Below are 27947 nucleotides of genomic sequence, written 5' to 3'. Positions count from 1 at the left end.
CTATTCCTTAACATATATATATATATATATATATATATATATCCCAAAAGGAGATAAATCACAACCGAATTTAATTATCGCTAATATGAACAACAAACACAGACATAACTTTAAAGCGATAAAAATGGGAGTTACTGTCAACTGGTGTTTGGTAGCGCAGTGATATATACAGTCGATCATAAATCCCATAGTCGTGGGAATAAACTTTCGTATAGTTAGCCACGCTGATAAGCCTTAGATCCATAGATACGGCGAAACACATGTCTTTGATTAACTATTTTATATGCCAAAAGCTTAAGTAGATACACACACGCACATATATATTTATATGTATAGGATTCAGCCTAATAGTCTTTCCAGATATATTTAAATCTGAAGAGACGGTTGAATCGAAATACTGACAGTATTCATAAAAAGGGTCAAAACATTTTGGAACAAAATGTACTTATATTATTGCATCTTTTTAATAGAAATCATGTTTTTTTGATGACCTTCGTAACTGTTCAAGTAACAGCTAGTTTTTCCAATTACAATGACAAGAGAAAATAATGTTATTTTTAACTGAAAATGAGGTGGCGTTTGACCTTGTCTTAGAAAAACGGTTTATATTGTATGAAATGGCCTTGAATGTTTTCGGAAATAAAGGGAAGCTATGATTGTTCAGGAATAGGAGGAAATTGCTGTTCCTTACTTTACTTGGTTATCAAAACACTCTAACGAAACGAGTTGGTGGACATTTTAACTATTTATACTAAATGGTGAAGAAGATAAAAAAAAGAAGGCACTAGTCGCTGGACAAAGATATTAATCTTCCTTCAGCGACTAGTGCCTTCTTTTTTTATCTTCTTGTGGGTTTTGGCACACACGCAATTTACAATAACCCAAAATTAACTCGTATTATTTGGATTCTTCGGATTATTGTTCTCATCTTGAGTGTCATTTTTGCAATATTTTGATCGATATAAACTCCCACCCTCTTTTGGTATTGTTTGTCGAACTCGGGAATCTTTCTGTCGAATTAGAGAGTCTTTCTGTCGAACTGGAGAAATTTTCTGTCGAACTCGGGAGTGTGTAAAGAATTGTGAATGGAATTCTTTATTTAATCCACCAAGTAGCATGCTCTCGTTTCATCAGTCATGATTGAGTAGACATCATAAGTAGTTCGCAGTTGTATTTTGAGTGCCGATTCCCGAGTTCGACGGAAAGATTTTCATGTTCGACAGTGTACACTTAAAGAAGTTCGGAGGATACATTGATCAAAATGTTGTGAAAATGACACTCAAGATGAGAACAGTAGTCTGAAATATCCAAATGATGGGAATAATCAATCCCCATCTCAAAAATTCAAAAACAAAATACAAAAATTAGCTCTACTCAATTCTCTGTAGAATACAGACTTATTAACCTTTAATAGTGATATTAAGTCCTATTGAACTTTTTGTAATTCTTCTCTATTTAATTTTTATTAATAAAACCTGCATTATAAAGCAATAACAGATATTTCTCATTCTATTTCTAACAAGACGGCGGTTTTCTGTATTTCAACCAAGTCGGCCACAGATCACTAAATTAAAAGAAAGGGTCATCTTAATAAAAGCATATTTTCCAGCTATTGTTAGTTAATCACCAATTTACTGTCACCATTCTATTTTTTTTATTTTTTTGTCTGATTGATCATTTGTATTATTTGGATTAATCGGTCTACTTTTCTCATCTTAGATGTTTTTCTCACAATATTTCTGCAGATATAACCGACCTTCTTCATGTGTATCTTATCGGACTCTGGAACCTTTCTGTCGGAATCAGCACGTAATTTCGAACGGAACTCTTTATTTAATCCACAAGGGTAGCATGCTTTCGTTCCGTCAACCATGGCCAGTAATTCCTAAGTGGAACCTTCAACCCCGAGAAGAGTGTCACTCAGAACTTAATAGTATCTAGTACTTATCAGTTACGTCAGGAGTTCTTGCGGACAAAGTTATTTGACTTCACGTAAAAGGATCACAGATAAACGTTTTTATATATACACATGTTTCACCAACAATCATCACCTCTCTCTTCCTCCCCACCCTCTCTCTCTCTCTCTCTCTCTCTCTCTCTCTCTCTCTCTCTGCCTGTCTCTCTAACATTGCAAAGTCAGTTATCGCATGTATATTCCCGTTAGGGGAAATGACGACGTTATGTTTTTGTAACTCTTGCAGGAAGGTGTCGACGTCCTCCTGCATACAGCGCCTGATATTCCTAAATTGATCACCCATCTGGTACTGACCAGAGTCAACGTTGTTTAATTTCGATGATCTAACTAGAACTGGTGTGTTGATGTGATTGTGACGTATATATTGCATATGTGATTCTTCATTGCAACACATTCCCAGCAAGAACTCGTATTGCTACCATTTCTTGCAAATTCAAATGTAAACAAATACTGGTCATAATCCGTCCGTTTTTGTTTTTTTTGTGGTTTTGTTTTGTTTTTTATTTTTGTTTTTTGTTGTTGTTTTTTTTTTGTTTTTTGTTTTTTTTATTTTTTATTTTTTTTTTTTTTTTGCAGCGATCATTTTTTACCAGAGGTTACCCCTTATCAAATCCCAAATGCTACTCTACGATCAAGATAAATGAGTGTCAGGTGGACGGTGAGACAACTCGGTTTCGCTGGCATGCTTTCCAGCTAATTACAACATGGTCAAGTCCAATTTAAACAAGTTTATTATGTCTCGCCTCCTTGAAAAACCATATTCTACCCAACTTCCACCACCAACAATGACTAAACTGTTGTCTCAGTGACCATTTTATATTCATTATCTCTTTATCCTCGAGTGGACTTCGGGCCTTGATAAGCGGTGAATCTCTGTAAATAAAACACCGTAATAATCATAATTGATTAAAATTCGTAGGATTCGATTATTTAAGAAGGCGGCTCAATAAAAACTAGTTTACATTAGACCTGTAAACAGACGGTATTGTGTTTTACAGACAGGCAGTCCTAGAAAAGAAAACTCTGTTCATGGAATTTTTATTTACTTTTAGGTACAGATAGAGAGTAAGGAAGAATGTTGATAGTGCGCAGCTAACAATCGTTTCATCCATGTAAAACTTATCCTCAAGTAGCTATTGGCCTTAATATTTAAAAAAAGTGATAACTCACTCTTTGCGTCTGGATTATTGAGAACATTTCCGATTGCTTCCCGAATTCGTAGTAATGTTGGCTGGAACAAACTTTGCATCACCTCCGGACTCAGCCTCAACATTCCTTGCGTTGACCAGCGAACATTCTTGTCGTTGTATTTCTTTATGGCGCTTTCCACGTGACACTTCTGCAAAAAAAAAAATAATAATAATAATAATACAAGATAATGGTTCGAGGCTTTCAGGATAAATCTCTTCAGGTAAATAACAAGGATAGTCTTGGGGACTCTAGAAAAAAAAATAAAATAAAAAATAAAACAAGATAACGCAGCAACAACAACAGCAATGTAGACGCAATGGCACCAAAAAACGCCGTGGGCGTTAGAACGTCTAAGTGTCGTGTTTATACGAATCTGTTTTCGTTCAAGTGTTGGTTTTACGTGCATCCTCGCGTCTCTGTGACAGGCTTAGTCGGTCAGTCAGTCGGTCTTTCAAACGTTTTTTTTTTTTTTTTTTTTTCGTTTGAAATGGGACAGAAGTGACGATGGTATAGTGGTTAACGATACGGCCTAATTACCTGGGTTGTTTTTTTTTTCAAGTTCGAATCCTGTTTGTTCCGCAAAAATCACTTTCACTTAGGTTGTTGCCAACCTTTACGTGTTCCCTCTCGTAATCCCTTATATTTTTCGAGAAAGAATTCTGACTAGAAAATATCGGGGAAACCAATGCCAACAATAAAACCTTCGGACTCATACGATATGATGATGATGATGATTATGATTTGAACTGGAGTTTTAATCGCTAAGCGAACACTAACTAGACTCTTCTCATTTTAAGATGTCTATAAGATCCGTTGGTTGTCTTTCATGCTTAAGTTTGAAATAACATGTGGTTATCATATCAATTCATTTAGCTTGTTACTAATAAACTTTTGAGTAGAATCTTGTGTAGTTTGTAGTCTGTCAAAATTAAGTTTAAACAAGTATCGCCGTTAGTCTGTCAAACGTTAGTTTAAAATAGTATTACTTAATCTGTCACGCGTTAGTTAGAAATAGTATTTTCGTAAGTCTGCAACGCGTTATTCTAAATAATATTTTTGTTAGTTTGTCACGCGTCCGTTATAAATTGTATTTTGTAAGTTTGTCACACGTAGTTTAAAATAGTATTTTCGTAAGTCTATGTAATGTTGGTTTGAAATAGTATTTCCTTAACCTGTCAACGTTAGTTTAAGTAACATTAGTAACGTTAGTATCAAATAGTATTTTGTTAGTCTGTCACGTGCTCGTTTAAAAAAAAGCATTTTGTTAGTCTGTAGAGTGTTAGTTTTAAATAGTATTTTCGTTTTTCTGTCACGGTGTAGGTTGAAATAGTATTTTAGTTAGTCTGTCACGTGTTAGTTTAAAATAATGTTTTTGTTAGTCTGTCATATGTTAGTTTGAAATAAGATTTTGTTAGTCTGTTACACGTAAGTTTGAAATAGTATTTTCGTTTGTCTGACACGTGTTAATTTGAAATAGTTTTTTAGTCTATCACGTGTTTGTTTGAAATAGTATTTTGTTAGTCTGTCGCGTATTTATTTAAAGTATTATTTCGTTAGTCTGTCACACGCTTCTTTAGAAATTGTATTTTTGTAAGTCTGTCAAGTATTAGATTTAAATAGTATTTTGTTAGTCTGTCACGTGTTTGTTTTTAAAATATTTTTAGTTTGTCACGTATTAGTGTAAAATAGTAATTTTGTTTCTCTGTCACGTGGTAGTTTGAAATAACATTTTGTTAGTCTGTCACGTATTAGTTTTAAATAATATTGTGTTAGTCTGCCACGTGTTTGTTTAAAATAGTATTTAAAGTCTGTTAGCTTAAAATAGTCTGTTAGCTTAAGATAGTATTTCCGTTAGTCTGTGCCATGTTAGTCTGAAATAGTATTTTGTTAGTCTGTCACATGTTAGTTTGACATAATATGTTTTAGTCTGTCACGTGTTTGTTTGAAATAGTATTTTGTTAATCTGTCACACGTTAGTTTAGAAATAGTGTTTCCGTAAGTCTTTCAAACGTTAAATTTAAATAGCATTTTGTTATTTGTCGCGTGTTTGTTTTAATTAGTAATTTTTAGTCTGCTACGTGTTTGTTGAAAATTTTATTTTCATTAGTCTGTCATGTCTTAATTAAAAAAGTATTGTCGTTAGTCTGTCACGTGTTTTTTTGAATAGTATTTTAATTTTCTGTGTCATATTAGTTTGAAATAACATTTATGTTAGTCTGTCACTTGTTAGTTTTAAATAGTATTTTGTTATTCCGTCACACGTAAGTTTTAAATATTATTTCCGTCAGTCTATCACGCGTTAGTTTGAAATAGTATTTTGTTAGTTTGTCGCTTGTTAGTTTTAAATAATATTTTTGTAAGTCTGTTACACGTTAGTTTAATATAGTATTTTTGTTCAGCTGCCACGTGTTATTTTAAAACAGTATTTTCTTAGTCTGTAACGCTTTATTTTGAAATAGTATTTTGTTAGTCTGTCACGCGTTAGTTTGAAATAGTATTAAGTTAGTCTATTACGTGTTTGTTTGAAATAATATTTTCGTTTCTATGTCACGTGGTAAGTTTAAATAGTATTTCAGTAGATTGTAAAGTATTATTTTTAAATAGTATCTTGTTAGTCTGCCACGTGTTTGTTTAAAATAGTATTTTCGTTATTCTGTCATGTGTTATTTTTTTATCGTATTTTTTAGAATATTACATGTTAGGTTTAAATAGTATTTTCGTCAGCCTGTCCCGTGTTATTTTTAATAGTATTTTGTTAGTCTGCCATGTGTTAGTTTTAAATAGTATCTTCGATAGTCTTTCACATGTAACTTTGAAATAGTATATTTCTTAATCTTTGAAATGTTAGTTTAAATAGCAGTTTCGTAAGTCTGTCTCACGTCAGTATGAAATAGTATTTTGTTAGTCTTCACGTGTTTGTTTAAAATAGTATTTTTAGTCTGTAACGTGTTACGTTAAAATAGTATTTTCGTAAGTCTTTCACGTGTTAGTTTGAAACAGTATTTTCGTTAGTCTGTTTCGTGTTAGTTTTAAATAGTATTTTAGTAGTAAGTCACGTATTAATTTGAAATAGTATTTTGTTATTCTGTCACACGTAAGTTTTAAATAGTATTTTTGTAAGTTTGACACTTGTTTATTTGTAATAATATTTAAGTCTGTCACATGTTAGTTTAAAATAGTATTTTCGTTAGTCTGTCACGTGTTTGTTTCAAATAGTATTTTGTTAATCTGTCAAACGTTAGTTTGAAATTATATTTTTGTTAGTTTGTTGCACGTTAGTTTGAAATAGTATCTGATTTAGTCTGCCATATTTTTTTGAAAAATAGTATGTTTTAGTTTGTCACGTATTAGTGTAAAATAGTATTTTTGTAAGTCTGTAACGTGCAAGTTTGAAATAGTGTTTTTGTTAGTGTATCGCGTGGTTTTTAAAATAGTATTATCGTTTGTCTGTCACGCGCTAGTTTGAAATAGTATTTTGTTGATCTGTCATATGTTAGTTTAAAATAGTATTTTGTTAGTTTGTCACAGGTATATTTAAATTGTATTTTCGTTAGTCTGACACGTATTAGTTTAAAATAGTATTTTGTTAGCCTGTCAATGCGAAATCATGTTGATCAGCGGGTTTACGATGTAATGCTCGATTAGAGCGTAATAATCGAGCATTACATCGTAAACCCGCAATATTATATTAAGGTGAGTTTAGTTTCACAGCAACCTTCATGCTGTCAAGTAGTTTTACCTATTAGAATATACATTAATATTTTTAACATATGGCCTAAAATATATACATTTTATTGTGCAACATGTTTAAATAATATCATTATATCATTTAATGGGTTGCTACATACTTTTGTTCACAAGAAATTTGTACACGTGACGACATTTATATTTAAGGCACATTTCCATACATACATACATACATGCATACATATATATATATATATATATATATATATATATATATATATATATATATATGAGTGAGAGAGAGCGAGAGAAAGAGGGACAGGTAAATGTGAACACTTGTTTAAGGACCATTCCTCGTTTCTTCTTGTATAGGGACAGACATCGACAGAGACATATTTCTCCCTTATTATTATTATTATTATTATTATTATTATTATTATTATTATTATTATTATTATTATTATTATTAAAGAGAGAGAAAAAAGACAGCGAAAGATATATAAGTACACAGATAGATTGACAGATTTTACAATCACCTGCAAATACAACCATATTATGCTTTTGTTTCTTCACACAAATTAGTTGAGGGCGTCAAAATGATTCCAAAAATGTTTTAAAATAAACTATATATCTAAACGTATTTACATAGATAAAATGATCTATATACAAATGTATTAAAACACCTATATCAATAAAATAACATATGTATAATAATCTATATAAAGGAATAATGTATATAAATATTTATTTTATTACGCATGTTTTTTCGTTATTGTATATATTTGTAACTTTTCAGTTGAGAGCCTACAGAGTTAAATAGGGTTTATTGATACGTTGATGGGTATGCATGTAGAAATTAATGTACAGTTCTAGAAGAGCGTTAAGTGCACTTGTTGCATAGAGGATATATTTAGAGATATCATGGGGCATTCATATTGGTGAGAGATACGGCGGACATGAGGGGGAGATAGAAGAGAGAGGCATTTATACATTTTACAGTCTGCGAATCTTATAACATATTTCTTCTTACTTACACATATATTGTAGAGAGGAGGGTTATCAGTTCTTATGACACAGGAGGGAACTGTCATTACTTATGATAGAGAGGGGGACACATTTCTTAGAAGATGGGGGTTATACACAAAGTTCATTATAGATGAGGGAGACAATGTTCGTATAAAGGATGTTTCACTTTACCTTTGTTTGTTGAAGAATGACACAACACGAAGACGCAGTTACAAAATATGATGTGTTCTTTTATTACATTCGGCCGGTTGCAATTATGATGACATCCAGGAATTCAAAAGTCGACTACATAATTAAAACTTTCTAACCCTTCGTTTCCGGAGTCGACTGCCTCCTTTCTCCCCCGACTCTAATTGTCTCTGTCTCACTAAAACTAGCAAACTATATTGAGAATTCATTTGCTGCTATGATGTCATGTATGGCTTCAAACACGTGCCACACACACGTGGGTTAAACTCACGTGGTTTAAACATACATTTTCAAAACACATTTCTGCCAATAAAGAATTCTACAAACCTATTTTTCGACTTAACTTATTTTTCAATATGTTTTTAATTTTCTATTGTTCGTTCTTCTGACTGACCTTATTTTAATTCAGATTTCATAGAAAAGAATTGAACAATCAAATCCATTTCCAAACATCATATCTAAACTATTTTATGTGAAAACCGAACATTGCGAAAATTCCATTTCTGACCCTATTCCTGAACCTTGCTTACGAGGTTCGAATCTCGGTCTATCTAATCTCATTTTTACTTATCTAATGTTTTTCTTACTTATAAGAAAAGGGAGACCTTTTGTTGCATAAGGATTTCATTAAAAGAGTCTTAGTGAGAGATGCTTAGAAAGAGTCTTATTACAGTGAGGGATGTTGTAAGACTCAGAGAGAGAGAGAGAGAGAGAGAAGTTGTATGAGACTTTTAGAGAGATTGTTCGTTTATAACGATTCCTATATATTAAAAATGTTCATTCCTTAATTGTGTAGAAGAAGAAGAAGAAGAAGAAGAAGAAGAAGAAGAAGGAGAAAGCTCTTTGAGTGAGGACATTGTGTAGACATGATGATGTTGAGACGTGTATGTAAATACATATAACACAAATATATAATACAATTGGACTTTACCTTTGTATAAGAATCATAAGACACAATACGAGCTTTACAAAAAACACTTGATGGTTTATTCTTCACACGGCCGTGATTCCATCATCAAGAATTCAAAGTTTCACATTTTTTTCTTGAAGTGACGTCTCGCTTCCAGACGTCTGACTGTCCCTGAGTTTTCTCACTGACTGTCTTCTAACTAAAGTTTTTCTCTATTCCTAGAACTTTCTATTTTTCCGTGACGTCATACACATGTTAAAACATGTGCATTCTTTCACGTGTCCTGGACAGACGTGTCCAAAACTTTTCCTATTTCTCAGTAACCTATTTATCCAATATGTTAAAAACATTATCTTATAAGCTGCATTCTTTCAATTTAAAATTTCATAACAAACTTGATAGTTAACATTCTTTCCTTAAAATATTTATCTATTTCTAAACAAATGTTTGTTTTACATTTTTAAATTCTCACACGTAATCTATTTCTAAACTAGATTACGAGGTTCGAATTTCGCCTATGCTATTCATTTTCATTTTAAACTAAATTCTCCATTTTTATACTTACATGAAAAGGGGACAGCCCTTATCATGTAACACTTTCTTGTAACACTCTGAACAGTTCTACCCAAAACACTAAGATTAACCTCGAAGATTTCAGACTACCTACAGCAAGTAAGCTATTTAGTGGCTAATTCTTGTGATTTTGATATATAAGGACCGATCTCATTCCCGAACAACGCCATGCGCCCTTGTCAGTATATCATTTTACTCTCATTCAACCCGAACGATGCATATTTAAAGTAAGATGTAAAGAACTACGATTGGGGATCATTCCTTAATAAATACTCTATGTAGGGAGTTGACCAGCAAAGTCTTGGCATTACATTCAAATTTCTGCATTTTAGTACAGCGCGGTAAGCAGGAAACAAGGAAAGAATTCTAAAGTTTAGCAACTGGAGAACAGAAACTATTAAATTAAAATCATTCCAACATAAGGTGGAGACGGGGTTGGTTTTGCTGCTTGTCGAGTTAGTTTGGGTTACTTTTGTCGAGAGGCACAAGTACTATGAGTTAGTTTGAGTTACTTTTGTCGAGAGGCACAAGTACTATGAGTTAGTTTGAGTTACTTTTGTCGAGAGGCACAAGTACTATGAGTTATTTTGGGTTACTTTTGTCGAGAGGCACAAGTACTATGAGTTATTTTGAGTTACTTTTGTCGAGAGGCACCAGTACTATGAGTTATTTTGGGTTACTTTTGTCGAGAGGCACAAGTACTATGAGTTAGTTTGAGTTACTTTTGTCGAGAGGCACAAGTACTATGAGTTAGTTTGAGTTACTTTTGTCGAGAGGCACAAGTACTATGAGTTATTTTGGGTTACTTTTGTCGAGAGGCACAAGTACTATGAGTTAGTTTGGGTTACTTTTGTCGAGAGGCACAAGTACTATGAGTTAGTTTGGGTTACTTTTGTCGAGAGGCACAAGTACTATGAGTTAGTTTGGGTTACTTTTGTCGAGAGGCACAAGTACTATGAGTTAGTTTGGGTTACTTTTGTCGAGAGGCACAAGTACTATGAGTTAGTTTGAGTTACTTTTGTCGAGAGGCACAAGTACTATGAGTTATTTTGGGTTACTTTTGTCGAGAGGCACAAGTACTATGAGTTATTTTGGGTTACTTTTGTCGAGAGGCACAAGTACTATGAGTTAGTTTGAGTTACTTTTGTCGAGAGGCACAAGTACTATGAGTTGGTTTGAGTTACTTTTGTCGAGAGGCACAAGTACTATGAGTTATTTTGGGTTACTTTTGTCGAGAGGCACAAGTACTATGAGTTAGTTTGGGTTACTTTTGTCGAGAGGCACAAGTACTATGAGTTAGTTTGAGTTACTTTTGTCGAGAGGCACAAGTACTATGAGTTAATTTGGGTTACTTTTGTCGAGAGGCACAAGTACTATGAGTTAGTTTGAGTTACTTTTGTCGAGAGGCACAAGTACTATGAGTTAGTTTGGGTTACTTTTGTCGAGAGGCACAAGTACTATGAGTTATTTTGGGTTACCTTTGTCGAGAGGCGCAAGTACTATGAGTTAGTTTGGGTTACTTTTGTCGAGAGGCACAAGTACTATGAGTTATTTTGGGTTACTTTTGTCGAGAGGCACAAGTACTATGAGTTAGTTTGAGTTACTTTTGTCGAGAGGCACAAGTACTATGAGTTAGTTTGAGTTACTTTTGTCGAGAGGCACAAGTACTATGAGTTAGTTTGGGTTACTTTTGTCGAGAGGCACAAGTACTATGAGTTGGTTTGAGTTACTTTTGTCGAGAGGCACAAGTACTATGAGTTAGTTTGAGTTACTTTTGTCGAGAGGCACAAGTACTATGAGTTAGTTTGAGTAACTTTTGTCGAGAGGCACAAGTACTATGAGTTAGTTTGAGTTACTTTTGTCGAGAGGCACAAGTACTATGAGTTAGTTTGAGTAACTTTTGTCGAGAGGCACAACTACTATGAGTTATTTTGGGTTACTTTTGTCGAGAGGCACAAGTACTATGAGTTAGTTTGAGTTACTTTTGTCGAGAGGCACAAGTACTATGAGTTATTTTGGGTTACTTTTGTCGAGAGGCACAAGTACTATGAGTTATTTTGGGTTACTTTTGTCGAGAGGCACAAGTACAATGAGTTATTTTGGGTTACTTTTGTCGAGAGGCACAAGTACTATGAGTTGGTTTGAGTTACTTTTGTCGAGAGGCACAAGTACTATGAGTTATTTTGGGTTACTTTTGTCGAGAGGCAGAAGTACTATGAGTTAGTTTGGGTTACTTTTGTCGAGAGGTACAAGTACTATGAGTTAGTTTGAGTTACTTTTGTCGAGAGGCACAAGTACTATGAGTTAGTTTTAGTTACTTTTGTCGAGAGGCACAAGTACTATGAGTTATTTTGGGTTACCTTTGTCGAGAGGCACAAGTACTATGAGTTAGTTTGGGTTACTTTTGTCGAGAGGCACAAGTACTATGAGTTATTTTGGGTTACTTTTGTCGAGAGGCACAACTACTATGAGTTAGTTTGAGTTACTTTTGTCGAGAGGCACAAGTACTATGAGTTAGTTTGAGTTACTTTTGTCGAGAGGCACAAGTACTATGAGTTATTTTGGGTTACTTTTGTCGAGAGGCACAAGTACTATGAGTTAGTTTGAGTAACTTTTGTCGAGAGGCACAAGTACTATGAGTTAGTTTGAGTTACTTTTGTCGAGAGGCACAAGTACTATGAGTTATTTTGGGTTACTTTTGTCGAGAGGCACAAGTACTATGAGTTAGTTTGAGTTACTTTTGTCGAGAGGCACAAGTACTATGAGTTAGTTTGAGTTACTTTTGTCGAGAGGCACAAGTACTATGAGTTATTTTGGGTTACTTTTGTCGAGAGGCACAAGTACTATGAGTTAGTTTGAGTTACTTTTGTCGAGAGGCACAAGTACTATGAGTTAGTTTGAGTTACTTTTGTCGAGAGGCACAAGTACTATGAGTTAGTTTGGGTTACTTTTGTCGAGAGGCACAAGTACTATGAGTTATTTTGGGTTACTTTTGTCGAGAGGCACAAGTACTATGAGTTATTTTGGGTTACTTTTGTCGAGAGGCACAAGTACTATGAGTTAGTTCGGGTTACTTTTGTCGAGAGGCACAAGTACTATGAGTTATTTTGGGTTACTTTTGTCGAGAGGCACAAGTACTATGAGTTAGTTTGGGTTACTTTTGTCGAGAGGCACAAGTACTATGAGTTATTTTGGGTTACTTTTGTCGAGAGGCACAAGTACTATGAGTTATTTTGGGTTACTTTTGTCGAGAGACACAAGTACTATGAGTTAGTTTGGGTTACTTTTGTCGAGAGGCATAAGTACTATGAGTTATTTTGGGTTACTTTTGTCGAGAGGCACAAGTACTATGAGTTAGTTTGAGTTACTTTTTTCGAGAGGCACAAGTACTATGAGTTAGTTTGAGTTACTTTTGTCGAGAGGCACAAGTACTATGAGTTATTTTGGGTTACTTTTTTCGAGAGGCACAAGTACTATGAGTTATTTTGGGTTACTTTTGTCGAGAGGCACAAGTACTATGAGTTAGTTTGAGTTACTTTTGTCGAGAGGCACAAGTACTATGAGTTATTTTGGGTTACTTTTGTCGAGAGGCACAAGTACTATGAGTTATTTTGGGTTACTTTTGTCGAGAGGCACAAGTACTATGAGTTAGTTTGAGTTACTTTTGTCGAGAGGCACAAGTACTATGAGTTGGTTTGAGTTACTTTTGTCGAGAGGCACAAGTACTATGAGTTATTTTGGGTTACTTTTGTCGAGAGGCACAAGTACTATGAGTTAGTTTGGGTTACTTTTGTCGAGAGGCACAAGTACTATGAGTTAGTTTGAGTTACTTTTGTCGAGAGGCACAAGTACTATGAGTTAATTTGGGTTACTTTTGTCGAGAGGCACAAGTACTATGAGTTAGTTTGAGTTACTTTTGTCGAGAGGCACAAGTACTATGAGTTAGTTTGGGTTACTTTTGTCGAGAGGCAAAAGTACTATGAGTTATTTTGGGTTACCTTTGTCGAGAGGCGCAAGTACTATGAGTTAGTTTGGGTTACTTTTGTCGAGAGGCACAAGTACTATGAGTTATTTTGGGTTACTTTTGTCGAGAGGCACAAGTACTATGAGTTAGTTTGAGTTACTTTTGTCGAGAGGCACAAGTACTATGAGTTAGTTTGAGTTACTTTTGTCGAGAGGCACAAGTACTATGAGTTAGTTTGGGTTACTTTTGTCGAGAGGCACAAGTACTATGAGTTGGTTTGAGTTACTTTTGTCGAGAGGCACAAGTACTATGAGTTAGTTTGAGTTACTTTTGTCGAGAGGCACAAGTACTATGAGTTAGTTTGAGTAACTTTTGTCGAGAGGCACAAGTACTATGAGTTAGTTTGAGTTACTTTTGTCGAGAGGCACAAGTACTATGAGTTAGTTTGAGTAACTTTTGTCGAGAGGCACAACTACTATGAGTTATTTTGGGTTACTTTTGTCGAGAGGCACAAGTACTATGAGTTAGTTTGAGTTACTTTTGTCGAGAGGCACAAGTACTATGAGTTAGTTTGGGTTACTTTTGTCGAGAGGCACAAGTACTATGAGTTATTTTGGGTTACTTTTGTCGAGAGGCACAAGTACAATGAGTTATTTTGGGTTACTTTTGTCGAGAGGCACAAGTACTATGAGTTGGTTTGAGTTACTTTTGTCGAGAGGCACAAGTACTATGAGTTATTTTGGGTTACTTTTGTCGAGAGGCAGAAGTACTATGAGTTAGTTTGGGTTACTTTTGTCGAGGGGTACAAGTACTATGAGTTAGTTTGAGTTACTTTTGTCGAGAGGCACAAGTACTATGAGTTAGTTTGGGTTACTTTTGTCGAGAGGCACAAGTACTATGAGTTATTTTGGGTTACCTTTGTCGAGAGGCACAAGTACTATGAGTTAGTTTGGGTTACTTTTGTCGAGAGGCACAAGTACTATGAGTTATTTTGGGTTACTTTTGTCGAGAGGCACAACTACTATGAGTTAGTTTGAGTTACTTTTGTCGAGAGGCACAAGTACTATGAGTTAGTTTGAGTTACTTTTGTCGAGAGGCACAAGTACTATGAGTTATTTTGGGTTACTTTTGTCGAGAGGCACAAGTACTATGAGTTAGTTTGAGTAACTTTTGTCGAGAGGCACAAGTACTATGAGTTAGTTTGAGTTACTTTTGTCGAGAGGCACAAGTACTATGAGTTATTTTGGGTTACTTTTGTCGAGAGGCACAAGTACTATGAGTTAGTTTGAGTTACTTTTGTCGAGAGGCACAAGTACTATGAGTTAGTTTGAGTTACTTTTGTCGAGAGGCACAAGTACTATGAGTAATTTTGGGTTACTTTTGTCGAGAGGCACAAGTACTATGAGTTAGTTTGAGTTACTTTTGTCGAGAGGCACAAGTACTATGAGTTAGTTTGAGTTACTTTTGTCGAGAGGCACAAGTACTATGAGTTAGTTTGGGTTACTTTTGTCGAGAGGCACAAGTACTATGAGTTATTTTGGGTTACTTTTGTCGAGAGGCATAAGTACTATGAGTTATTTTGGGTTACTTTTGTCGAGAGGCACAAGTACTATGAGTTAGTTCGGGTTACTTTTGTCGAGAGGCACAAGTACTATGAGTTATTTTGGGTTACTTTTGTGGAGAGGCACAAGTACTATGAGTTAGTTTGGGTTACTTTTGTCGAGAGGCACAAGTACTATGAGTTATTTTGGGTTACTTTTGTCGAGAGGCACAAGTACTATGAGTTATTTTGTGTTACTTTTGTCGAGAGACACAAGTACTATGAGTTAGTTTGGGTTACTTTTGTCGAGAGGCATAAGTACTATGAGTTATTTTGGGTTACTTTTGTCGAGAGGCACAAGTACTATGAGTTATTTTGGGTTACTTTTTTCGAGAGGCACAAGTACTATGAGTTATTTTGGGTTACTTTTGTCGAGAGGCACAAGTACTATGAGTTAGTTTGGGTTACTTTTGTCGAGAGGCACAAGTACTATGAGTTAGTTTGGGTTACTTTTGTCGAGAGGCACAAGTACTATGAGTTATTTTGGGTTACTTTTGTCGAGAGGCACAAGTACTATGAGTTATTTTGGGTTACTTTTGTCGAGAGGCACAAGTACTATGAGTTGGTTTGAGTTACTTTTGTCGAGAGGCACAAGTACTATGAGTAATTTTGGGTTACTTTTGTCGAGAGGCACAAGTACTATGAGTTAGTTTGAGTTACTTTTGTCGAGAGGCACAAGTACTATGAGTTAGTTTGAGTTACTTTTGTCGAGAGGCACAAGTACTATGAGTTAGTTTGAGTTACTTTTGTCGAGAGGCACAAGTACTATGAGTTAGTTTGGGTTACTTTTGTCGAGAGGCACAAGTACTATGAGTTATTTTGGGTTACTTTTGTCGAGAGGCACAAGTACTATGAGTTATTTTGGGTTACTTTTGTCGAGAGGCACAAGTACTATGAGTTGGTTTGAGTTACTTTTGTCGAGAGGCACAAGTACTATGAGTTATTTTGGGTTACTTTTGTCGAGAGGCAGAAGTACTATGAGTTAGTTTGGGTTACTTTTGTCGAGAGGTACAAGTACTATGAGTTAGTTTGAGTTACTTTTGTCGAGAGGCACAAGTACTATGAGTTAGTTTGGGTTACTTTTGTCGAGAGGCACAAGTACTATGAGTTAGTTTGAGTTACCTTTGTCGAGAGGCACAAGTACTATGAGTTAGTTTGGGTTACTTTTGTCGAGAGGCACAAGTACTATGAGTTATTTTGGGTTACTTTTGTCGAGAGGCACAAGTACTATGAGTTAGTTTGGGTTACTTTTGTCGAGAGGCACAAGTACTATGAGTTATTTTGGGTTACCTTTGTCGAGAGGCACAAGTACTATGACTTAGTTTGGGTTACTTTTGTCGAGAGGCACAACTACTATGAGTTATTTTGGGTTACTTTTGTCGAGAGGCACAAGTACTATGAGTTAGTTTGAGTTACTTTTTTCGAGAGGCACAAGTACTATGAGTTAGTTTGAGTTACTTTTGTCGAGAGGCACAAGTACTATGAGTTATTTTGGGTTACTTTTGTCGAGAGGCACAAGTACTATGAGTTAGTTTGAGTAACTTTTGTCGAGAGGCACAAGTACTATGAGTTAGTTTGAGTTACTTTTGTCGAGAGGCACAAGTACTATGAGTTATTTTGGGTTACTTTTGTCGAGAGGCACAAGTACTATGAGTTAGTTTGAGTTACTTTTGTCGAGAGGCACAAGTACTATGAGTTAGTTTGAGTTACTTTTGTCGAGAGGCACAAGTACTATGAGTTATTTTGGGTTACTTTTGTCGAGAGGCACAAGTACTATGAGTTAGTTTGAGTTACTTTTGTCGAGAGGCACAAGTACTATGAGTTGGTTTGAGTTACTTTTGTCGAGAGGCACAAGTACTATGAGTTAGTTTGGGTTACTTTTGTCGAGAGGCACAAGTACTATGAGTTATTTTGGGTTACTTTTGTCGAGAGGCACAAGTACTATGAGTTATTTTGGGTTACTTTTGTCGAGAGGCACAAGTACTATGAGTTAGTTTGGGTTACTTTTGTCGAGAGGCACAAGTACTATGAGTTATTTTGGGTTACTTTTGTCGAGAGGCACAAGTACTATGAGTTATTTTGGGTTACTTTTGTCGAGAGGCACAAGTACTATGAGTTAGTTTGGGTTACTTTTGTCGAGAGGCACAAGTACTATGAGTTATTTTGGGTTACTTTTGTCGAGAGGCACAAGTACTATGAGTTATTTTGGGTTACTTTTGTCGAGAGGCATAAGTACTATGAGTTATTTTGGGTTACTTTTGTCGAGAGGCACAAGTACTATGAATTAGTTTGGGTTACTTTTGTCGAGAGGCACAAGTACTATGAGTTAGTTTGGGTTACTTTTGTCGAGAGGCACAAGTACTATGAGTTAGTTTGGGTTACTTTTGTCGAAAGGCACAAGTACTATGAGTTAGTTTGGGTTACTTGTGTCGAGAGGCACAAGTACTATGAGTTCGGCATAGTAAAGTCTATACTTGCAAAACAGATACAGGGATGCAACATTGCGGCAATGGGACAATGATTAATCACGTTGATATTTTGGATCTACTAGATTGGAGACTTTTTTAAATCGTTTTCATGAGGGAGAGAAGAGTAAATAATGTGCAGTATTTAGTGCTTGAATTTTGTGATTTTTTTAATATATTGGGACAGATTTCATTCCCGGGCAATCCGACAGCTTCTATTTGTAAGCGTAATTATAAACGTAATTAATAAGTAACTATTGGTCGTTTCGTAATTTTATTCAAATTTTGCTATTGTTTCAAATGAACAACTCAGCTATAACGAGAAACATCGTCTTGCAATGAAGTCTTTTATACGAATTCTTTTCTAAAACCAAACTCAATAGGCATCGACCAATTAACGGCTGAAGACGTGTATATATGCTGAATCAAATCAAGTTATGAATTCTTCAGACGAGACAATAAACGAACATATCCTTCGCTTATACTATCCACTTCCGTTGACAAAAGAGCGCACGAATCAAAATAAATGAATGGTCAATGGGAAAGGATGTTGACAGAACCGTTGCATTTATTTCAGATTATACAATTTCCAGTTCAGATAGATTGTTATTATTTGCTTTTACATATAAACAGATTCTTATGTGCAATTATCTTGTTTGAGTTTTATTATTCCCGAAGAATAGCAGTCCGATATTTCTTTTATTTAGATGAAGGGGAAATAAGTTCAATGTAAGGACAGCTTGTTCAAAATGGATGTGATAACATATTTTGTTTTTTCGTATGACTTTTGAACTAAAGCTCAAATCAGCATTTTCTTACTAGCAAACAATTTGCGAAGGCAGAAAGTCTCAAAGATTAATCGAGTTTCCCAAGGACGATAACTTTCGCAATATTCTGTAGGTAGAAATGTTTCATATTTGTTTCAAATACTCGATTTGTTGAGTTCAAAATAATTAGATAAGAATATAGATTTATACAAAGAGACGTACATAAGTGAATAAGATAAAAACCTCCAATATATATATATATATATATATATATATATATATATATATATATATGCAAGAACATATTTATATATATATATTGATATGAATAGACTGTAATTTATAGTTGGACAATCAACTCATATATATAAATATTTATTTATTCATTTATATAAATATGTTTATTCATATGAATATATATATATATAGAAAGAGGGCGAATGAGAGAGAGATTTTCTAACGTGTTTAGCCACACTGAAGAGTTGTGGTTTATATATAGATAGACAATCTGTTTTATATACATATATATACTTTTTCTCAAGTTTTTAGCTACAGTAAAGAGCTTTAATAAAGTAAAACAGTAATGAAGTGAGCTTACTGGTAAGTGAAATCGGTAACTTTCTTCAGCTCATAATTTCCCTTTGTGCATGCAAATGGAGATCTCGGGTAATAAGCTTTCGGGAGGAGCAAGTTTATCGCTTGTTGTCTAAGATGCCCTTACTGGGTAATGCCGACGAGGCTACTCAGACTTCTTTTTGCAGGACCGGGGTGATTCTCTTGGTGTCTTGGGGCGCTGGCTAACTTCCCCACTTTTCGACCTTATGTCACATCTCGCAGTGAGATAGAGGTATAAACCATGGTCTATGTACTTTTGTAGTATGCCGTCTTGGCGGTACGTGCTACAACTGTTGCTCTTTGTATATTTTGTTTTGTTTCAATACAAATGACCATTTTCTAACCTTTATCCCTATCCATGTTTTCGTTAATGACCCTTTCGGGCCAAAACAACTTGGCAACGAGGAGCTCGAATTCATAAAGAGGATACTCACAACGATTTGACGACAAGAAACTCGAATTCACAAATGGGATACGCACAAATCGACGACGGAGAACACGATTACACAGAAGTTATTCTCATAACAACTTGGCGGCGAATAACTTAAAATTAGAAATGGACAAACAACGAACAATTTCAATTCGACCAAAAAAAGGAAAAGGTAAAACTATACCAGTAATTACACACAGAAGCTATCAGACAACGGAGCGGCATTCTTAACGAACAAGATACTCTTTCAACTTGGACTACGAAAATACCTCAAAAGTCTTTCAACTAACGTAAAAAATAAAAAAAAGGGAAAAACTGTTGTCTTTTTTTTTTTGTCGGACACCGAAAAGAAAAGTTTTCAAAACTGTACTTGAAAATATTTCCATTTTAAAGTAAAGAGAATAAAACGGTAAGCACTTGTTTCTCCAATTATTTTTCTCTCATAGAAAAAATGTAAATTATTCCAACATACAGCGGTAAACTGTAATTAATAATATTACAGCATATATTTTCTCAAATAAAAGTATACAAAATGGACAACTTTAAAAAGATAATGCTAAGGATGTTCCAATAACAGCAGAAAATAGGAGAAGAGTGTTACAACATCAGTAACAACAACAACAACATGAATTCCTAGAATAATAGATACTTCAAACTGAAAAAAGCAACAGAAATTAGAAGAACAATTGATTCAGCAACAAGAACAAATTGAATAATGTCTACAATAACATTAAGGATTGCTTCTCAAAACCATTCACGAATAAATCAGTAACACGGCATTTTAATTGTGTTTTGTTTACTAGTACTAATGATAAAACGATGAATATTTATTGATTTTAAACTCTCAGTAAACTAGAATTTATAGATTACCCTAAAACGTGTAATTATTTACGTTTACGAAAATATATGCACATTACACGGCTGTTTACGGTAATCCGAAAAAAAAATTAAAAAACTGTAGCTAAATATTCAGAGTTTTTGTTTAAAGAATTAGAATCGGTAATTGTATTGGAATCGAGAAAAATATTGGAATTGTCCTGTCATTCAGAACTTTTCAGTCCGAATATCGAATATATATCTGATCTACAATAATCTAGTTGATAGGTGGTAATACTACTATCTAACCCATTGGAGGGGTAAATGATATCATCAAATGTCTTTAAAGAAACATTTGACCGATACATTTAAAATGCTCCGTTTATTTTTTTATTGGCAAAGTGCTTTGCATTCTGCTAAGTAAACGGCAGATGATATCATTTAACTAAATAAGGCTGATATATAGTCATCCAAATACCGAATGTTTTGTTATACCACAGTTCATAAATGAGCACCCATACTCAGCTAAGAATTGAACCTACAACCATCCAGTTGATAGTCAGCAATTATACTATCTAACCTATAGGATCGACGCTTGTAAATGATATCTGTAAATGTCTTTATGTAAGCATTTGACCTCTGTTATGTCTTTATGTAAGCATTTGACCTCCAGTTTAAATTGATTCATCTGTTCGTTTATCACAAAGAGCTTCACACACACATAGATGTATATATATATATATATATATATATATATATATATATACATACATACATATGTATATAGTAAGAAAGAGAACGAAAAATGAATAGAGTGCTACAGATATGAACAGAGTGACAACTGATAGAAATATAGGTAGATAGATATAAGCCCACTGATTGTATTCAATTACATGATATGAATATTCGGAAATAAATAGACATGTAAAATGGATGGATAGATAGAGATACGCTAAAGTCGGAAGTCATATAGATAGATAGATAGATAGATAGATAGATAGATACATGAGTCAATCATTAGCAATAAGTTGTGGGCGCTTTCTTAGTGATTTGCACTTCATGCCTACACTAATTGGAATGGTGCGTGTTAGAATTTCTTGACAACAAGCAAATGTCAGAATGTTTTCAAATGAAAAATGCATTTTATTACGACGAGTTCTAATCGTTTTGGATCGGATTTAATCGGATTATCTCTATTCTCTTTGATTAACGAAGACATGCACTCGACGATTACGTGCTGTGACAGTCTGAAAATCCCTGGGAGAACAAAACAGTGTACACATGCGCGCATGCAAGTTCACAAATATAGAAGCATCACTATATATATATATATATAAACTTATATATATATATATATATATATATATATATATATATATATATATATATATTTACTTGCCTTATTCCGGAATTTGCAGATACCGACCATCCTCTCCCCTTAATATTTTTTTCTTTAACTCTTAATTTATTTATTTACTCATCTATTTATTTATATGCATGTATACATGTGTTTGTATATGTGGGTGTGTTTGTTGTGTATATATATGTATGTATATGCGCAATTGTATGTATTTATATGTATGTATGTATGTATATACATGTGTATATATTTAACTTATCATTCTTCTAAATTCATTTGCTTCCTTTAATGACTCCTGCTGATAATTTAATTCTTAAGTAATAACTTGTATATTTCAGTTGACCCCTTTTTTGCTTAAAATTTGGCGCCATTTCAAATGTCTGTGTCATTTTGACATTGCAGTTTCTATTCTAAAATTAACTCAATTACCATTCAATTTTTTCTTCTTCTGCTTCTTCACCCATTTTTCTTAAATTAGTCCAGCCTTGACAGTCGTGTTTTAAATTCTTCCATTTTTTCCACGCACATCTTATCTTTCGTTTAATAATATTATTTGAACCCATTTCCTTTTTCGTTGTGAATTTGTGAATTATTCCACGGATTTCTGCCTTTTGGATTACTTTGGACCATCTTCCAATTACGCAATTCCCTTGGATTTTACTTGTTGAAATGGATATTTAATAAACTATTTTGGATTTTACCGTTATTGGATATTTTACCCTTCACCAGACTATCTATTCACGTGAAATCATCTTTTCCTTCATCCTATTTCCTTTGCTTCACTATTTGTTACCAAGTAAGATTTATGGCTTACTTGTAGCTTCATTAAATACTTTTGCAAGCAAAATCCCATCCCGCATTTTGCTAAATCCTACCTTCTGATGAGAAGGAAAGTATTTCTTCGAAACTCCGCGGATTAAGTACTATCCACTTATTTTGTGCTTCCTTTTTTAAAATTAAATATGCTTTAACTCTTTTTCAAAGCAGTTTTAACATATTTTATAAACTACTTGTTATATGTGTGTGTGTATGTGTGTATGTGTGTGTGTAGACATGTAGATATATATAGAGATAGATAGATAGATATACTCGTGGATATGTAATGTTATTCGGGAACCAACACACGTTGTGTCCAGTTTCATCGCAAAGAAGACTAAGACAAAGAGTAGAAAATGACTCCAGCAATAACATTTATTCTCTCTTTATCGCCGTGATGTTCCTCATATGCTCGTATTCTCAAGCGTCCTCGATCTCAAACGTTACCCACGTCGTTTTCGTGATTGTTCTCTTTCTAATTTTTAAAAATCTCTTTTTTTACCGATGATACCATTTCTATTAACTAGATGGTTATAGGTTAAATTCCTGGTTTTGCCACACTGATGAGGTGTAATACAGTGAAACAGTGTGTATGTGAATGAATATATATATATATATATATATATATATATATATATATATATATATATTGTATATATAATTGTGCGTAATATTTCTGATTCTTTCAGATGAGACTTTATAACTTGAATATTTGGATTATTGTCACAACTATTGTCATTTTGTATGTTATTCTCCCAACATTTCGAGCGATGCAACTACTAATTTTCTTCATCCAAAAAACAAGAATAAGTTTATGGCTTCCCAAATTAATGCTACGATTGTCTGCAAAAACCAATGGCGTAACACCAAATTTTACTTTTAATCGACACTTTTCCGGATGGTGAATGTTCAAAAGACCAATTGCAAATTACTTTAGATTTCTATTCACTTGTATTAAATAATAGAAAGATTCCTGAATACTACAAATGTAGAAGGTGGAAGATTACATTGGCCAACACGTAGTGATAACACTGAATATGAGAACAATAGTCCGCATGATCCGCATAATCCAAATGTTTGATACTATGACTCCTGGGGCAGCAGCAGGTTACTCCTGAGAGCAAATAAAACATGCGTTATGTTATTGAAATATTTCCAATAGCAGATTTTAGAGTCGCGATAAAAAATAGTTACAGGTTCAAATAATATAAAATGAAAATATTTATATAATAAAAGACTTTGAATTATAGTTTAGCAAAATAATATTTACATAAACAATAGGATTGACCGAATTTAGTTTGCAGTAACACTGATGATCTGTTACGTAAGGCTTACCGTGGATATAACAAAGAAACGATTATAATATATAAACATAAAAAAACGAGAGAGAGGTAGTCAGGAAGGTTAGTCAATCAGCATCGGAATTGGTCGATAAGCGTATTCGAGCATATATAGCATGATGTAGAATCCAGGGGGAACGCTTGCAAACTCCGAGACAGAATAAATATAAAGTTATATGGAAAATATAACCATGATATTTTGAGTTTTGCTTCGGAGAGAGATATCTACTGTTAGAGGACTTGAAGTCAAAGACAACCGCTGGGAAAATTGAACCAGATGAAAGGAAGGTTACTGGTCCAGTATTAAACGGCCATAGTGTATAAATAAACGCCGTCATGAGATAATTTTCGTTTACGTAGTACGCATGTTTTGTGAACTGTGATTAAATATGTAACATGCACACACACACGCAGGAGACAAACAGAAATATGCATTTGATACATACAGAAAAAAGAACATAATATACATAAATTAAATAGACACGTCTGGATACACGTTTACATGAATGCATTTTGTATATGCACTGCTACGCCAAGTTCGAACATTACTCAAACTATTGAACATTATATACACATTAGGCGACATGATCCGCTATATACACATATATAGACACGTTATATGGGCGGCTATGCTATATACTCGTTCTGCACGCACATCCCAGATAATTATACAATAGATCTTTATTTGGTGTGTTAGGCATACACGCATTAGTATATACACAAATATAGTGTACTAGCAAGACACATACACAGACATAGTGATATTTATATATTAGATTTAAGAAGTATTGTTGTATTTAGGCAGCATTAAACAGTGTCACACATAACAGATTACACATTTAACAACAAACTAAGTAGTGTTAAAGGTAATTCTATTGTTTGGTTATACCTTGGTTTCAATTTTTAGCGTCAACATTTTTTAAACTTAGTGAATGGTCTATAAATATGACAAGCACTTTCGATTTTTTATCGAATCATTTTTAGAATATCAAAATAGACTTTGTAAATTCTACTTAAAATTACCAGCATTAAAAAACACATAACTTTGCCTCTTAAATTTAGAACACATTCTAGTTAAATGCACACAATATTACATTCTGAAACTATTTAAACGATATTAAAATACTTTATGCTATATTTATTAAATTATCAAACCTACAATAAATAACATCATGTATGAACCAATAACAAGCTTTTAACATAATTAATGTAAATACAAATTATCACACGTCACACTTTGTTACACCGTCCAATCAAAATTAAATTACACTAAATATCACATTATGATCTCTTACGCTTAGCAGATATAAATAATATGAATAAATATAACATTACGATCTCTTACCTTTAGCAGAAATTACAAATTACAATCAATTAATACGCTTGTGAGCAGATTCTCTCCATACAAATATATATATACATGTATTTGGAGGGGTTAGTAGAAGTATTGAAAGATTCTTTAAAGATATACAAAACTTAACAAGTACACTGGAACTCAAATATATACAGAGAATTATAGACAAGGCAAAGAAATATATTGGTACCATCTGATGAGAAGCATTAGGTTTCGAAATACCTAGGTATAAAGAGCATATAAACCCCCCTTTTTTAATTATTTAATTCACAAATAAATCTGTATATACAAATATATTTCTAAGTTTTGTCTATAATTCTCTTCATATATGTGTGTGTGTGTGTGTGTGTGCGTGTGTATGTTATATAACAGTATATATAATGTGTCTACATATAACGCGTATGTTGTGTAGCTGATTTGTGTCGTTTAGTCGATCATGTCGTCTGGTATATGTGTCTATTTTATGTGTAATTTTCTCTTTCTGTATTGTTAATGTACAGCGTTTATTTGTTTTCTGCGTGTTTGTATGCGTGGGTATTTACACAGAAAACTGCAATTCACCATAACGGAACAATAACCCACGAGAGTGTGTTCTTTTAACAACGACGAATAAACACATTTGTCTGTGTAGCACAGCAGACAACAGGGAAACATAAAACCTTCATAGCCACCGTTGTTCAGAGGTTGGTCTTTTTTTAAAAAAAAAAACGCATAGCGCCAAGTTATAGCTTACATAAATTTATTTCATAACTGTAACCTCTCTCAGAGTTGCGCGTATTTTTCCTTAGTTTCTACATCTTCTTTAGGTGGTCCAGTCGATTCTTCCACGGACTGCAGAGACAAAGTCAGTCTCCAGTCAATTTAAACTAGCCCACTCCGCTAGCCGACTGACTGAAAAAGTCTGTTACTGCTCTTTGTTTCGTGAATATATGATCACTTTTTTTGTAAATATCTTACGTCATATAAAGCAGTCAGTCTTATTGTCTCGCTTAACTATAATTTTATTGGTTTTGTAGCTAAAATTCCATTGTTTTATTATATAAATATTTAACTGACTTTATTAAAATGTAAATAATTTATTAAATAAATATTTCACTGAAAATAGTTTATTGTTTTTTTTTGCATATTTATAACTAACAGATTCTTCTGCCATCGAAATATTTTGCATCTCAATAACACCGAACATATCACAGTACATCATTTGTTTTCTTGTTAAATCGGATAATCCGGTGCTACCGAAGATCCACAATATCTAACACACACACACACACACACACACATACACACACACGTACGCATATTATCCGGTGCTACCAAAGATCCACAATATATATATATATATATATATATATATATATAAAACAATATTGTATCTATCTATATATATATATATACATATATATATATAATAATATATATGTGTAAAAGAGATTTAGAAGGCTGTCACAATGCGAGGAATAAATTATAGTCGCTGTTGGTAAGAGGAGACGAGAACAAGGGGCGATTTATAAATCAATAAAGTACATACATATATATATATATATTTATTCAGTTGTATGATAAAATGTCTTACTTGTAAGCCTATACGACGTATTCCATTATTAATTTCGGAAAATTTTTCCCTTTTCAAATGGTGTGCGTAACAGGTCGATTCAAAGCATGCTGGATGAAGGACCGGAAGTTGTGTAGCTATTGAGGCCTCGGGGCAAATGTGAGTAAGGGGATTTATGTAGGATATGATTAGGTAATTAACATGTTTATAAATTTGCTATTTTTATTTATTTGTCTTTATTTTTATTTTATTTATTTACTTTTTTTTTGTTTATAACTTGTTTTAGCGTGAGCTTTTTTTATTGTTCTCTGTTATGTTGTCTTTATCATTATTACTATTATTTATTTATTTTTTCTGCTAATGTGTGGGTGTCTCTGCTTTTCTGGGTCACTTGAGTCGCTACTTGAGTACACACACACACACACACACACACACACACATACATATATATATATATATATATATATATATATATATATAGTGCCACGAAAAAGTATTGGATACATTACATTTTTCTTCATAACTTTAATTAGGGTTCAAGAGTTTACCTAAAATTTGGTCAGTATATTCCTATTATTATTCTAACTTATATTTGGGGTAGTAATTACAAAATTAATGTTTAGAAAGTTTATATTAAAGGAAAAATATAAATCAACTAACGCAAAAGTATTTGATACATTGATTTAATATTTGGTTGCATAGCCTTTGTTGCGTTCTACAGCTTCCAATCGCTTTCTATAGTTGCACACATGTTTTTTTACAAAGATATGCAGGTATTTTGCGCCATTCTTCTTTGTAGAACTGTCCTAGTTGTTGAATATTTTGTGGATTCCTCTTGTGAACATTGATCTGCAATATTTTCCACAAATTTTCAATTGGGTTGAGGTCAGGAGACTGACTGGGCCAAATAAGAACATCAACATCTCCCTGTACATACGTCCATTTATTCTACCATTGATGATTTCTAGTTCACCAGTACCTTTGGATGAAAAATACCCCATACTATAATCGAACCACCGCCAAACCTTACCGTAGGAATGGTATTCGTTTTTTTATAGGCGGTGCCATTTTTACACCATACATGTGTTGCTGTGTTTCTTCCAAAGATTTCGATTTTTCGTTTCGTCTTACCAGATTACGTTGTTCCAAAATTCTTGGGATTGTTCCTCAAATGTTTTAAGATAATTCAAACGTGATATGACATGTCTAAGCTTCAATATGGGACTTTTCTTGAGAGCCTTGATAAAAACCTGCACGATTTACAACTCTACTGATTGTATCCTTGCTCACATTAATCCTAGCTTCTCTGAGGTCGGT

The 27947-nt window shown here is 33.7% G+C and overlaps 1 protein-coding gene across 1 annotated transcript in view; it reads right to left on the bottom strand.

Moving 5' to 3' along the window:
* Positions 1-27947, bottom strand: part of LOC145283556 (heat shock 70 kDa protein 12A-like) — a 467888-nt gene that overhangs the window by 70220 nt on the left and 369721 nt on the right. The window contains exon 7 of the mRNA XM_080132440.1: positions 3146-3314. Coding sequence (XP_079988566.1) covers positions 3146-3314 — 169 coding nt within the window. The remainder of the gene's footprint in view (positions 1-3145; positions 3315-27947) is intronic.

The sequence above is a fragment of the Euprymna scolopes genome, chromosome 8 (genome assembly GCF_053919585.1).
Source record: "Euprymna scolopes isolate OS-2025 chromosome 8, ASM5391958v1, whole genome shotgun sequence".
NCBI lineage: Eukaryota > Metazoa > Mollusca > Cephalopoda > Sepiida > Sepiolidae > Euprymna > Euprymna scolopes.
This window is presented reverse-complemented; position numbering and strand designations above follow the sequence as displayed.